The sequence below is a fragment of the Heloderma suspectum genome, chromosome 4, assembly GCF_057233095.1.
Source record: "Heloderma suspectum isolate Gila_16-S chromosome 4, 16-S_ref, whole genome shotgun sequence".
NCBI classification, from domain to species: Eukaryota; Metazoa; Chordata; class Lepidosauria; order Squamata; family Helodermatidae; genus Heloderma; species Heloderma suspectum.
Genome location: NC_139461.1, coordinates 306,373,476 through 306,388,866, shown reverse-complemented (window position 1 = coordinate 306,388,866; position 15,391 = coordinate 306,373,476). Strand labels below are relative to the sequence as shown.

The 15,391-nt window shown below is 44.2% G+C and overlaps 2 protein-coding genes across 4 annotated transcripts in view; one reads left to right on the top strand and one right to left on the bottom strand.

The window, feature by feature from the left end:
• The window catches only part of MYT1 (myelin transcription factor 1), a 100,929-nt gene extending 94,471 nt beyond the window's left edge, over positions 1-6,458 (top strand). For both annotated transcript variants that reach the window (XM_084848420.1, XM_084848421.1), the window contains exon 21: positions 6,318-6,458. In XM_084848420.1, coding sequence (XP_084704546.1) covers positions 6,318-6,458 — 141 coding nt within the window. The remainder of the gene's footprint in view (positions 1-6,317) is intronic.
• LOC146348972 (uncharacterized) overlaps positions 1-15,391 on the bottom strand; it is a 39,760-nt gene that overhangs the window by 20,252 nt on the left and 4,117 nt on the right. The window contains exons 1-4 of one of the 2 annotated variants that reach the window (XM_084848422.1): positions 13,631-13,701; positions 11,629-11,807; positions 8,195-8,297; positions 7,041-7,341 (exon numbers count right to left, since the gene is read on the bottom strand). In XM_084848422.1, the coding sequence (XP_084704548.1) occupies positions 7,248-7,341; positions 8,195-8,297; positions 11,629-11,807; positions 13,631-13,686 (432 nt within the window). In that variant the 5' untranslated portion in view covers positions 13,687-13,701 and the 3' untranslated portion in view covers positions 7,041-7,247. Of the gene's footprint in view, positions 1-7,040; positions 7,342-8,194; positions 8,298-11,628; positions 11,808-13,630; positions 13,702-15,391 lie in introns of those variants that run through there. The other variant, XR_014789941.1, reaches the window with a different exon arrangement.

The following is a 15,391-nucleotide window of genomic DNA, read 5'->3' as shown; positions in this document are numbered from 1 at the left end:
TGGCTTTTTAGTCTAAGACTGTATGAGTGGAGATAGCCCAAGACTGGAATTTAATGTCAGAAAGATCTTACAGCTCCCATTATAAAACAGGAAGCTTCCATTCCATTTTGAATAGCTATCAGCTGAACAATCATAACCATAAAGATAGTATATTATATTTGACATAACGAGGTCTAACAGTGTTGCTGTGGCATTTTTTTAAAAGCTGCATTAAAGTAGAACTGCTGAAAGGAGATATTAATTACCATCTCTGTTTGCAAGAAGTGAATTGTGTTGTGTGACACTTTATCATTGCTTAAGCACATTAACACCACAATCCAGCATGTGTCTACTTAGAAGTAAACCCCATTGAGTTCAATGGGTCTTACTCCTAGGTAGGTGTGAATAGGATTGCAGCCTCAGTGTGTTGACACCAGAATTGGACAGACAAGGAAACTTGTCCAGTTGAGGAGAAGAGGGGCTAGGCACCTACAGCTAGGGATGGCGGAGAATTTCTCCCCGAAACTTCGGGGGGCCGAGTGCCAACGTGTTCGGCCCCCCGAACAAGTTTCGGGGAGAAATTCTCCGCACACACCCCCCGCACCCCGCACTCCCCCCCCGGGACGGGACTTACCTTTGGCGAATGTCCCTCCCGGCGGCGGGTCCAGCCGGCGGTTCGTCGGGTCTTCGTCCAGGGCGGGAGCGGCAGCCGGTCTTTCGACCGGCTGCCACCGCTGCCATTCCAATAAAACTAAAAAAAAAAACGCCCCCGTGATAGGCTATGTGACGATTAACGTAGCCTATCACGGCTAGATTTGCAAAGTCAGCCGTGATAGGATACGTAAATCGTCACGTAGCCTATCACAGGTGACTTAAAAAAAAAAAAAAGCGCGTACGGATAATGGCGGCCCCCATAGGGAGCCGCCATTCCCGTTCCTTATTTGGTCTCTGTAGTCTACATAAAGTTTACGTAGACTACGGCGAAAATAAGGGCAACGCTATTTGCGTTGCCCTTATTTTCGCCGTAGTCTACGTAAAGATTTACGTAGACTACAGCGACCAAATAAGGAACGCAAATGGCGGCTCCCTATGGGGGCCGCCATTTGCGTACGCGCTTTTTTTTTTTAAAGTCACCCGTGATAGGCTACGTGACGATTTACGTAGCCTATCACGGCTGACTTTGCAGATCTAGCCGTGATAGGCTACGTTAATCGTCACGTAGCCTATCACGGGGGCGTGTTTTGTTTTTTTAACTTTTAATTTCGCGGCCGGGCAAGGCGAGGCGCCTCCTCCCCGGACTGAATTTTGGCCGGGCGAGGCAGGAAGCCTCCCCCCCAGCCTGAATTTCGGCCAGGCGAGGCGGGAAGCCTCCCCCCCCGGCCTGAACTTCGCGGGGGGAGCAGCGAAGCGCCTCCCCCCCACCGCGAAAAGCTGCGAGACCAGGTAAGTGACTTTCGTGCACCCCTACTTACAGCTGTCTCCTCTTCTGGTTCTTCCCCCAACCTGATGGTTCCTGGCAGCCTTACCAGTTTGCCCTCGGGTCTGATGGTGCTGCTGCTGAATGCCAGGTCGGCCCAAAATAAAATCTCCCTCATCCATGACTTGATTGTGGATGAGGGGGCTGACCTGGCATGTATTACTGAGACCTGGGTGGGGGAACTGGGAGGGGTCACTCTCTCCCAGCTGTGCCCTCCTGGGTACTCGGTGCAGCACCAACACCGACTTGAGGGTCGGGAAGGGGGGGTTGCCGTGGTCTATAGGAATTCAATCTCCCTCTCCAGGCTTCCTGCTCATTCGAGCGCAGATCTTGAGTGTTTGTACCTTGTGTTGGGTACCCGGGACAGATTGGGGATTCTGTTGGTGTACCGCCCACCCCGCTGCCCATCAGACTCCCTGCCTGAGCTGACAGAGGTGGTCTTGGACTTGGTGTTGAGGACCCCTAGGATGATGGTCCTGGGGGATCTCAACTTCCATGCCGAGGCCGCTGTATCCGGGGCGGCTCAGGACTTCATGGCCGCCATGACAACCATGGGGCTGTCCCAACATGTCATCGGCCCAACGCATACAAAAGGACACACGCTTGATATGGTTTTCTCGACTGGGCAGGAGGATGGTGATCTGAAAGTGGAGGAATTAACATCTGTCCTTTTGTCATGGTTAGATCACTTCCTGCTGAGGTTTAGACTCCTGGCAGCCTTTCCCCTCTGCAAGGGTGGGGGACCTATTAAAATGGTCCGCCCCCGGAGATTAATGGATTCCGATGGATTCCAGAGGGCTCTGGGGGATTTTCCTGCTGGTATGGCTGGTGATCCTGTCGAAGCCCAGGTCGCTCTGTGGAATGCAGAGATGACTCGGGCAGTTGACACGATCGTGCCCAAGTGCCCCCTCCCTCTGAGTAGAGCCCAGCCAGCTCCTTGGTATACACCTGAGCTGAGGGCAATGAAGCAAGACGGGAGACGGCTAGAATGCAGGTGGAGGAAAACTCGTGCTGAGTCTGACCGAACACAGGTAAGAGTCCACTATCGAGCCTACTCTGTGGCGGTGAGGGTGGCAAAGAGACAGTTCTTTTCCACCAGCATTGCATCTTCTCAGTGTCGTCCAGCAGAGCTTTTCTGAGTGGTTCGCGGCCTGTTACATTCTGGGCCAGGGAGAGAGACGGTGGAACCCTTGGTAGCATGTTGTGACGAGTTTGCACGGCACTTTGAGGATAAAGTCGCTCAGATTCGTCATGAATTGGACACCACCATTAATGCAGTTCCATTGGTAGAGGCGTTCAGAGCACCGTCTGGTCCAGTTTTATTGGATGAGTTTCAGTTACTGAGGCCTGAGGATGCAGACAAGGTGCTTGGCCAAGTCCGATCGACCACTTGTGTGCTTGACCCTTGCCCTTCATGGCTTATTAAATCAAACAAGGAGGGGTTGTCCTGCTGGGTCCAGGAGGTTGTAAATTCCTCCTTGAGAGAGGGAGTGGTGCCTGCCGCTTTAAAAGAGGCAGTAATTAGACCACTCCTGAAAAAGCCTAACCTGGACCCAGAGGATGTTAACAATTATAGGCCAGTGGCCAACATCCCCTTCCTGGGCAAGGTGCTTGAGCGGGTGGTTGTAGGACAGCTCCAGGCACTGTTGAATGAAACGGATTATCTAGATCCATTTCAATCGGGCTTCAGGCCTGGTTTTGGAACGGAAACTGCCTTGGTCGCCCTGTGGGATGACCTCTGCCGGGAGAGGGACAGGGGGAGTGCGACCCTGTTGATTCTCCTGGACCTCTCAGCGGCTTTTGATACCATCGACCATGGTATCCTTCTGGATAGGTTGTCTGGGTTGGGAGTAGGAGGCACTGCACTGCAGTGGTTCCGCTCCTACTTGGATGGCCAATTCCAGAAGGTGGTGCTGGGGGATTACTGCTCTGTGCCATGGCAATTGTGCCATGGGGTTCCACAGGGCTCTATTTTATCCCCCATGCTGTTTAACATCTACATGAAGCCGCTGGGGGAGGTTATCCAGAGGTGTGGGCTGAGGTGCCATCAATATGCAGATGACACCCAGCTCTACCTCTCTTTCTCATCAAAACCAGGTGAGGCAGTGACTGTTCTGAATCAGTGCCTGGGCACGGTAATGGACTGGATGAGGGCTAATAAACTGAAACTCAATCCAGACAAAACGGAGGTACTGTTAGTGGGTGGTTCGTCTGCCCGGCTAGGTGATATTCAACCTGTTCTGGAGGGGGTTGCACTGTCACTTGAGGCACAGGTGAACTCAGTGGCACAGAGCACTTTTTATCAGCTTAGGCTGGTATACCAACTACGCTCTTATCTGGACAGAGATAGCCTTGCTACAGTTATCCATGCTCTGATAACTTCTCGTCTGGATTACTGCAATGCGTTATACGTGGGGCTGCCTTTGAAAACGGTCCGGAAACTTCAGCTGGTCCAAAATAGGGCAGCAAGATTGTTAACAGGGACTGGCCTGCGAGCTCATATTACGCCAGTACTTTTCCAGCTGCACTGGCTGCCAGTCCATTTCCGGGCCCGATTCCAAGTGCTGGTGTTAACATTCAAAGCCCTTAACGGCTTGGGGCCAGGTTACCTGAAGGATCGCCTCCTCCCATATGTGCCTGCCCGGACCTTAAGATCATCATCAGCGGCCCTTCTCCATGAGCCCCTGCCAAAGGAAGTGAGGCGGGTGGCTACTAGGAGGAGGGCTTTTTCTGCTGTGGCACCCCGGCTCTGGAATGAGCTCCCTAGTGAGGTTCGCCTGGCGCCTACATTGTATTCCTTTCGGCACCAGGTGAAGACCTTTTTATTTTCCCAGGCATTTTAGCATTTTAGCTTTCTAAATTTTTATCTTTGCTGTTTTAAATCTGTATTTTAAACTCTTGCACTGCTGCTAGGTTTTATTGTGGTTGTATTGTTATATTGTGGTTTTAATGTTCTGTATATTTTAAATTGTTTTATTGTGTGTTGTTTGGATTTAATTTTTGTGAACCGCCCAGAGAGCTTCGGCTATTGGGCGGTATAGAAATGAAATAAATAAATAAACTCCATAGAATCTTACAGATGAATCCAAAATATGTTTATGCATAAACAGGTCCTACTAAGCTAAGTGGGAGTTACTTCCAGTTAGTCATGCTTAGGACTGCATCCTTGGAGTTCACTAAGTCCCTTTTGCATATGTTTTTGTGTCTTGTATGAATTGTGTTTATGGAGGAGAGAATTCAGAAGAAAAATCAAATACACATCCCAGCTAATGCAGGTTTTGCATTCATATTAGGAGCCATTAAAAAAACAACACATTGACTTAAGCCTTACCTGTGACAATGCCAGTTGCACTTGAAAGGGATTAAGTGAATCATTTTGTCCAACCCTCTGCTCTAGGATAGCCATCCTATGTGTTGTAGATTGTAAAGCATAAGTAGGCTGACTTCAATCTCTCATGATGCTTTTTTTCCCCTAGAATCCCTGTGGTCCACCAACATGTGCTAAATTTACAAAGCAAGAGTATGTATTCAGTATCCTCAAACACTAAGGCAGAATCAACCTGTGTTAAGCCATTTTGAGTATGCACTCTTGCTTAAGGTCAAGGTCGACCTAGACTTCAATTCTATACCTAGTTAGCTACCATTAAATTAAATGGGGTTTGCTTTTGAATAAATATGCATAGATTGAACTGATAGTCCAGCATTCTTAGCAAGTATGCCAGAGTGCCAATTCCGGCATTCTATGGTCTGCCAGAAATTGGCCAGTGGTGCACTAGTAGACCAAGATCTCTGTTCTACCCATTACTGCTCTAAGACATCCCTTACACAATTATGCTTCATCTTTTCTTGAAAAACTCCAAGGAAAGAGATCTTACAACCTCTCTAGGCCATATGTTCCTCTGGTAAACTGATGTGAAACTTAGGAACCTCTTTGTAATATTGAACTGAGAAATTCCTCTGTGAGCACGTCTGTGCTATAGACATAAATTAGTTTAAAAGAGTCATTTCCTGTTCTGAGGGAACTATGTGAAAGAGGGCTAAAAAAACCCTCAGCTCTTTCCCCCTTACCAGTCTACAATTTCCATGACTACTTAGGGGAAGCCATGGCAGTTAAACAAATATAAAACCAGTGTAAGTCTGCAGTGTGCCTATCCAGTATGTCCTTGGTAGGTAGGCTTGGCACACAGCTAATACAATCAAGGCTAAGGCTAATGGTAGGGCCAGCCCTGAAGGACAGGATATTGTGCAATAGGTGCTGGATAGGGGCTTATGCAGGTATGGTGTTCGGGATAAAAATCTATTATTTTGTGTTGGTTGTATGCGTCATGGGAATGCCTGCACATCGTGTGCCTATCTGCTGCAAGAATTCTATTTGGGAGGTAGGCCAAAGCAGTGAGTGCAGAGATTGGCCTTTTTTACTGACAAAATAAAAGAGAGCCAAAAAAAAGGGGGTGAAATGCAATTTGTGTCGCTCAGCCAATAGAAGGCTTCCTGTCAATGGAACAGTGAGGGGGCAATTTCCTTTTCCCCTCTGCAGCACTTCCCCCAATCTTTGCCAGAGGGTGGGGAACTCCCCAGAGCAGATCTGGAAGGCTACAGGGGAGAGGAGAGGAAAGTTCTGTTGCATGAGCAGAAGTCCACTCATGCAACATTGGATGGAACCCTTAGCAGTGAAGGAACAGCTGATATGCTTGTTTCCCAGGATAGGAGAGAGATTCTGGCCCAGCCTGAAATGTGAAAAAATGGATCTAGTCTCACCTGAGCCCAAGATTAGAACCTTTTTTCTCTCTGCACTCTACTTCCAATTAAGATTCATGGTTGATTGTTGTTGCTTTTTTGTTTTGCTTTTTGTTGGACCCAGGAGCCAATCAGTGAGCAGAACTTTGATGCATATGTCAACACCCTTACTGACATGTACACGAACCAGGAGTGCTATCAGAATCCTGAGAACAAGGACCTACTGGAAAGCATCAAACAGGCCATTAAAGGAATTCAGGTCTAACTACAGTGGGACAAAAAAGAAAAAAAAGGAAAAACATTAAAAAGAATTAAAGTAACTAGAAGAATATAGAGGACCTTCACTCTGCGTATTCAGGTTTACAAGTTATGAAACTTGTTGAATGAATGAATGAATAAAAGGACCAAAACTTAACCAAGAGGCCATTCACAAGAAGCAGAATTAAACCCAATGTTTTTGTTTACTCAGTGAAACCCCTTTGGCAAACAGTGGGAGCTTTGTTTTGTTCTTTTTCACCCAATTCTATGTGGGGGGGATTCAAAGATGGGCTTGGAAGCAGATGGAGATCAAGGATCTTCGCAAGCTGCTAGGCACCTCTGCTAACAAAGAAGGCTCCATAATAGTTAGTCCAAGGCTTAGAGCATTAAAAGAACAGGGCTTTTGTCTGTATCACAAACAGGCTCCACAACCTTGTGTTGCCTATGGTCATGTCCCCAGATAACACATGAATTATGTGACATGTATTGTATATGAGAAGCTGGGGCTGCAGGCTATCCATCTCTCTGAATCTGGACCCCACCAAGGATTCTGATGCCTGCTGGACATGAGAACTCTTACAAGTATTATAGAGTAGCATTATTTTTTATTTTCCAAAAGAGCAGCTCTGGATCTCCAGTGGAAAGCGCAATGGAAAAAAATACAAAAGGTTCTCAGGGAAGCTTTTTTGGAGTTTGCAACTACAGTATTCCTTTGTCTGTCTTTAAAAAAAATGATAATAGCTATTAATGAACAGACCAATATTGGAACATTTCGTATGGAAGAATTCTAAGTGTGTCATGGTCCAGTGTACATGAGTTTTGGAATGTCCTTTTGCTGGCAGTTCTGGTTCTGTTCGTCGTTGTGGTCATCGTTGAGTAGCTGGAAAGCACTGCAGACATCAATGCCGGAGACATATTTAAGGTGCGATTAGGAACAAAAGGGAGTCTACGAAGAGTATTTTACTCTTCACTAAGGACTTTGGCTGATACATATATGGCGATGTTTCTTGGTTCTCAGCTTTGTTTTCTACATTTTTTATAAGTTTGACAAAACAGAGTGATCATTGTTCTACAAAAGGAACAGTTGGGTATAGATCTTCCAAAGAACCACTTTGTTTTGTTTTGTTTTTGGTTATCCCTTCAGTATACGTAGTCCGCTGTGCACTTAAAGAACTACAGTGAAGTGAATGTCTCTTGCAAAACAAACTGCTTCAGCACCTCTTCTACCCACATATGTATTGTTGGTTTTGTAAAAGGAGGTAAGAGTGGTGGGGGAATACACAGATATTGATTCAGCATGTGGATTATCAAATCTTATCATATGAAACCTCCCTTAAAGCTCTCCATTGAAGGCCAAGCACAGCCCACTCATGCCATGCCACTGTAGAGTGTAGTCCCACAGCTGTCTGCATTGTACTGATTGGCTAGAGGACAATCAGCATCTTGCTTACAGGCCCAATCCAAAAAGCATGAAAATACATCTGTGAGGGGTCCAGAAGGAGGTCTCATCTCCCCAGCAACTGCTCATGCCTCCTTATGCAGGTACTCCTCACACTTTATGAACTGTAGTCCCAGCATATCCAAAAGCCAGAAGATGTGTTGGATAAATTTAACATGATAAAAGTATTAACTATTCTGTAAGATTTGTTATGGTGCTGAAATCTCCCTTCTCTTGGCAATAATCTGGTTTTCACAATTAAACCCCGTGTTAACTTCTAAGGCTGCAATCTTATACCCACTTACCTGGGAGTAAGGCCCATTGAACTAAACGGGAATTCCTTCCAACAAAACATGCATAGGATTGTGCTGTAGATGTATTTTCTAGCCAGCCAGGACAGGTTTTTCCCTGAAAACACAACGTGAAATTGTGGCCTCGTTGAAGTGAATGACAAAGCTTGTTGATTTGATGGAGGCAAGGGCTGGTATCCAAAAAGCCCCTTGTGTGCACCTAAGACACTTTTGCATGCACACGTGTCTGTGTGTGTGTGCGTGTGCCAATTTTCCCCTTCTGGATGTTGCCCTTCACACCCCATCAAATGCTGCTTCAGAGGGTTCCCCAGTCTTCAGGAGCAGCTTTTGAAGGGACACAAGGGGTTATGGGGGAAAAGGGGAGCTGATAAACCTTGGTCTGCTCATGGAATACTGTATATCCTTTGGATCCCAGACTAGGTTCTACCTGAAATTAGAAAGATGGGGTTTCTGGGAGCATTTTCATATGTGAGGCTTTTTTGATATGTGAGCTTTTGAGCCTCTCTCGCCCTATTTATGTGAATACCTGATCATTGTTACAGCAGAAGCAAAAGTGGAAGAGAGGCATTTGTAATGCAAATGATTTATCTGGCTAATATGGATTTTATATTCATGTTACAAACTTGATTGAAACATGAACCACTTTAAGCCTCAGTGTGAAAATGCCTTAAAAGCCTAATCCTGGATATACTTAGGCTATAAACTAAAGCTTTTTGTAGTCAATGAGAAGGCTCCAACAAGCAATGGAGCAGGTGGAGGGAAAAACACCCCACATGAGCAACTTTACTCAAATGCATAGCCTTGTAGACCCCCGGAGCTACTCATCTGAGTAAATTGACTTATGTGCTAAAGGGGATTACAACATTGGGCTCTTTGACTTGGCTTATCTGTACAACTACGGAAAGTGCAAACAGAAAGCAAAATAAAGAAAAAAGATTGATATGAAGTATTAAAAACATAATGCTTTCGATATGTAAATAGAGTCCAATTTGGTGGTGATTGCAGCTCATTTAGTATGTAAGAGTAGAGAAATTGCACTTCCTTTAAAGAAAAAGAAGGGTTGGGGGAAAAGTAGTTAGCTGAATTATACTGTAAATTATTTAAGAGTGCACTTACTTTGAATGGTGGAACCGCTATGAGAGCGCACTCACTGTGTTTTGTTCATATATACAGTCTGCTTCCCATAATCAAGCTATGGGGAAAACCAACTTCTACCAGTCTGCCGCAGAGGCCAGTTATGCGCAGCACTGATTGGTTGGCGTCATCATAAATCCAGTTCTCCAGAACTGTTTTTCAACTATTAAAAATGGTGTGTGTGTTTTCCTATTAAAGCACTGATCAAATGTTAAATTGGATAAAGTTGCAAGTGGTGCTTAAAAAAAATATTTTAAAGCGGGACAGTCGCCCGTAGATAGTATAGGAGGTAGAAGACAGCCAGCGCTGCTGATTCACTGATCATGAGGTCTTTCAAAAGTATTGGGAAGCTGGGTTCATTGTGCAGGAGGAAAAAACACACACAGTGAGTTCTCTTTCTGTATGCACTCTAATTTTGGGCAAATGTATGTAATTTATATTTGCAACACCTCATGTTTATTTTATTTTTTTGCTATTTATTGGATCTGTTTTATTTTTTAAATTTTTACTTCTTTTGAAGCTGGACATCACACCATGAGATAGGAAAGGAGACAAAAAATCCCTGAAAGAAATACAACTTTTTGATCAATAAAACAATAATATTCCCTCTAAGAAAGAAAGAAGAAAAATCTAACTTTTGCGTGTAATTTTGATGCAACCAAGTTATTTTTTATATATTTTTGTTATTTATTCTTTTACCAATGGGAATTTTTTTAAAGATATTTTATAACTGAAGTGCTTTTTTAAAAAAAATGTTTTTGTTTGATTTTTTTGCGGGGTGGGGACAAAATGCAGAAAGAGAGAGAGAGAGATTGATTCCTTTTCTTCGTTTATTTGTTTATTTGTTTGTTTGTTTTTTCTTTTGTCTTCTTGGCGTTCCTATTGTTTCAGGCACTGATAATGGTAATAAAAAATTAAAACCTGTAATTTATTATTTATTTAATATTTAAATTAAACATTAAAATTGATCTGTGCTCTTGTTGTATATTTATTTTGTCATGTTTGTGTGTCAGTTATGTGACGACTGAGTAATTGTTTATGTGAAGGAATACTGTTCATATTTAAATAATAAAGAATCACGTTGGAAAAAAAGGTACTACAGGCTATATGTTCTTCTGTTAAAAACAGACATCAAATTTGTACTGTGAGTTTCTCTCCTCAAGAAATATATTCCACTAAAAGGACTTCATTGTATGTCTTCGCAGGGTTCTTTAATAATAAACACCATTCCCTCTATCTCTGATATTCAGGCTATGAGTGCTGTTGCTTACATAGCCAAAAGGGCTCCACCCACACATAAGAGGGAGTTGTCAGCAGGCTTGGGGAAACCACAAGGTTTACAGAAGTACCAAAAAAATCTTTTTAGGAGGGGAAATCTCAAAACATCCCAGTGAGGACTGTACATGTTCAGTGGCTACAAAAAGCTGAGAATTGGGGGAATGACATGGAAATAAAGGAGAAGGAGAGGATGGAATGGGGTGGCTGGAATCCTAAAGCAGAAGCACTCCACACTGCAACATTTTGTTGCAGGTCCCACCTATCTGGTTCTGTTTAACATGGATCATCATCCTGTTTTCTGGGTCTGGTTCTTGGTAAATCACTACCCCTATTTTTGCCTGGGGGGGGGTCCTTGCTACATTTATGTAAGTGTGAGTTGATAGAGTTGCCCTTTTTTAGGGTTAAAATTCCTTCCCTTGTCTTTTGTAGTCAAATCTCTGAGGGGGTGTCTAAATTGGGTGGATGCATTTTGTCTCTGATGCACTTACGTGTGAATGCGTGAACGTTACAGTGCCATGTAGTGGACCTGCTGTCATTTCACACGCTGAGGAGGATCATTTTGAGCTGCTGATAACAGATTATAGGACAATAATGCTTCTCAAGAGTATCTTTAACCTCAAGAACAAAGACCTCTCTTAGCTTTTAATGGCTTTTAAAACAGGGCAGGACAAGCTACTGCAAAATAAATGAATACTGCCACATGAATTTAATACATCATGTAGCAGATGGAGTAAAACCATCAGCAATGAATAATGAGTGTGTGTGTGGTATGAGAACTGTCTTCTCATGGCACACCCCTGTTTTCATCTGCGAAATGATGGACAGTAATGATCTTCATTAAAATTACTTTGCAAATATCCCTCTATTCTCAATAGTTGTGGGTACAACCCAATTTCTAAAATCTTATGGTGTTCAGAAGTTGGATCATATTAAGCCAAATTAGGCCACAGGAAAATGGAGGGAAAATATAGTACAGTTAGTGGGACAAACTCTCGAATGGGCAGAGGACATCCTACCTGGGTTCTTGCACTGGACCAGCTGCCTAGAAAGATGAGCAGATGACTGTGATGGTGTGAATTGCCACAGTGGGATAAGCCTTGCACTGTCATCTCTTGGAGATATGGCGCAAGTCTGCATGTGCCATCCTCCCAAGGGTTGGATGATTTCCAAGGCAGAGCATCTGTGGTGTGTGTCCCTGAGTGACAGAAAAAACCATAGAGTTACTGGGTGAGCCCCATTAAATATTACAGCAGGAGCTGCCAGAGGCAGCCCATATTATGGCCTGAATGCTGGTCCTAATCCTTGGGTGCAAGGGTAACAAATTCTGCCTTCCACATTCAATCTTTAAGATAGCAGACACCTTGTAATGGACAACACTGTTCTTTGCTAGTTTGCCAGGCCTGGAACATTTGCTCATCAATTACAATCAGACACATAGCAAAACAGTCCCACTGTTCTGTTGAATGAGGGAATTGTTTTAATCAAGTTTTATTTACGATTGTAAGCTGCCTTGAGTGTCATTTTTCTTGGTAGAAAGGTGAGGTGCGAAACACACAAATAAATAATTTTGAATTCTTATTCTAGAAGAGAAGCTATGTTAGTCTCTTGCAGCAAAAGCAACAAAATCTTGTTGCACCCTAAAGAATGTCAAAATTCATTATGGCATGAGTTTGGGTAGGGAAGAGTCTACTTCATCAGATGCTTATTTTGGACAGTGAAGTTCGATACACATACAGCTGCACAGACTGATCCAATGGCAGGGGAGACTATTTTGTAAAATTAGACTAACACAAGTCATTCTTATGGGGCGTACAACAATTTCTGCATCCAAGTTCCACATTTTGCAGGAAAGAAAGTTTCTGTATCCAGAAAATGTTTTGTACATTGACCTAATTTTGCGATATAGTTCATTTACATAATTCTGGCTGAAGAAGTAGCATACATTTGATGCAATATTAGGAATGTGTTGTCTTACTTTTTCCAAAGACTTGCCATGTTGTGGTGCTTCCAGCTCAGTGTTATACCTGGGCACTGGGCCCAAGTATGAATTTTTGGGGCCCAATACAAACGTCTAACACAGGCCCCCTCCTACATACATTCCACAATCCCATCCCATACATACAATCTCATGAGTCATGAGAGAAAAGTTTCTCTCTTAATTCTGAGATTACTTTTCCCACATTTCTGAAATTACACTGTGGCCCATACTGAAGCTTTTCTACCATGTCCCAAAACAACACTCCCCAGACACATCCTTTTTCTTTTTTGCTATTTTTGTTTAACATAATATCCAGCTCGAAGAAGAGTCCTACAAAGCCTTCTGACTATTTTGTAATGTTTTGGTTGTTTGAGTATCTAAAATTCTAATGAGCTAATATGGCATCTGGGAACATAGATCAGTTCACTTCTAAGTGTTATTTTCTGACCTTTTTCATTGCAAAATCGTTGTTTTGGGGGTTTTTTGCCTTATAACCAGACATGGCTTATAACCAGTATTGGAAGCGGGAGCTTAGTAGTAGACACTGGAGTTGTTTGCACAACACAGGTTATACAAGAGACCATGGGTTATACAAGAGTTCTTTAACCCTCACATAACCCATACTTGCTGGGTGCACATGACATGACAACCCCTAAGTGGATAAGTGGTGGCGCCTGTGGGCCTGCAGCTTCTTGAAGGTTAAATAACTCACAACGAGCCATACCATGTCATGCAAACCAGGTCATTCACTCACATATACGCTGGGCCGTAAATCCTGCCAGCAACGCTGGCTCTAACACTCTCTGATTATTATGGTGCTTTGTCCCACCCACCAGCTGCCCTCCTTCCTGCCTAAGCACAAAGAACTCTGGGACTGGTAGTTCTCGAGAGGGCATGTCACATAGGGAAGCACAAATTTCTCTACTCCTCTTCAATTGCTCACTTCAAATGCATGAAGCGACATCCGGGAACATGAGTTTCCGTCCCCATGTTGAGAACCTTATTTATTTATTTATTTATTTATTACATTTATATCCCACCTTTTTTCCTCCTTAAGGAGCCCAAGGCGGCATGCATAATCCTCCTCCTCCTCCATTTTATCCTCACAACAACAACCCTGTGAGGTAGGTTGGGCTGAGAGTCTGTGACTGGCCCAAAGCTACCCAGTGAGCTTCCACGGCCAAGTGGGGACTAGAACCCAGATCTCCCGGCTCCCAGTCCAACACTCTCGCCACTACACCACACTGGCTCTCTTATGCGGATGAAGGTGTCACTCAGTTGAAAGCACATCAGCTTGGGAGCATTGCCGGCGCATGCAGCAGCATCAAAGGGGCAGAACTAGCCCTGCTCACTCCCAGAGGCCTCTTCATGCATTTGGAAGTGAATGTCCAAAGACAGCTTCTGTCTCTTAAACAACAAGTCCCAGTTTTTAACTGCACAAGCAGCACCCTCTCTCTGTTCTAGAGAAGGACCTTGGCCAGCCACTCACCATTCAAAATGTTGCTTGTTCTGCTCTAACACTGCTTCTTATTGGCTCCAGTAACTCTCACAAAATCTGGAACACAGGTACATAAATACAGAGAAATAGGTTTCCATGAATGCGTTCCGGCATGATTTTCAATTTCAACTCCATGTGTTTTTTCTCATGGTAGTAGGGTTGCAACCTGAGCTGGGGGCCTTGGACCCCTGGTGAAGTGCATCACACACACACACACACACACACACCATGCTTGGGCCCTGCCTTAGCCCTGAATTGCAATAGTGGCCAGGAATACTTTCCAACCCATGGATCGCATGGGTTGGCTATACATCCATACAGCCTGCCTGAAGACTTTTACTTGTGCCTACACAATTAAGGTGCTTCCACATAGATTTTTTCCCCTCAGAACATCCAAGACCTACAAGCCACACAGCATCTGTGCACCACTGACTATGACTCCTACTGTTCCATGATAGACGGTAAGAACAGCAGTCTGCAGATGGGCTGAGCAGTACCCACAGAAGCAAAACAGAAACAGGCTTGAAACATCTTCCCCTGGAGATATTTCTTCTTCATGGTCTGGCTGTGCCCCATGCAGCATTAACTGGAGGAAGATGTTTCTTCCTGCTAATGCAGGAAGCATTAGCCAATATTCACTCTACTTTTGGTACATCTGCACGATACACTTATAACAGTTTTGTACCTGTTTAATTGTCATGGCTTCATGCAAAGGATGATAGGAGTAGCAAAGAGGTGAGGGTGCTGAGAATTCTCTGTTAGAAATTGCTAACCCCTCTCACACAGCGGCAATTCCCAAATTCTCTAGGTGAGGTAGTAACTGTTAACCTATTTAAATCTCAAGTGTAGATAGGCCCAGTGTCTACGTTTCTGAAAAATGCATCCACACTTCCTTGCCCTCGCTCAGGCTGGAGATCATCCCCTTCCCCCCCATGCTGGGTACACTCATCTACTTTCTCCTTGGTGAAATGATTTGGCAGGATTTTATATTTCAAAAACTTACAAATTCAGTTTCACTGGAGGGAGCAGTGGGGCACACTACGGGAAGCAATGACTTTCTCACACCCCTTTTCCTTAAAAATCATTTCCTCTCTCCAACTTTTGTGGCCCTAATAAACATTAATTTTCCTTTAGCGCAGCAACTGTCTCAACAGTTGAAAATTACTATGTACGCATGTGTGTGCACACATGTACACATGTGTGTGCACACGTGCACACATACACACATGTTTTCCCTAATGGGGCAAGTCACAGCTGGGAAGAAGGGGCAGATTTAATTGGGAAAACATGGGATGGAGAGTTA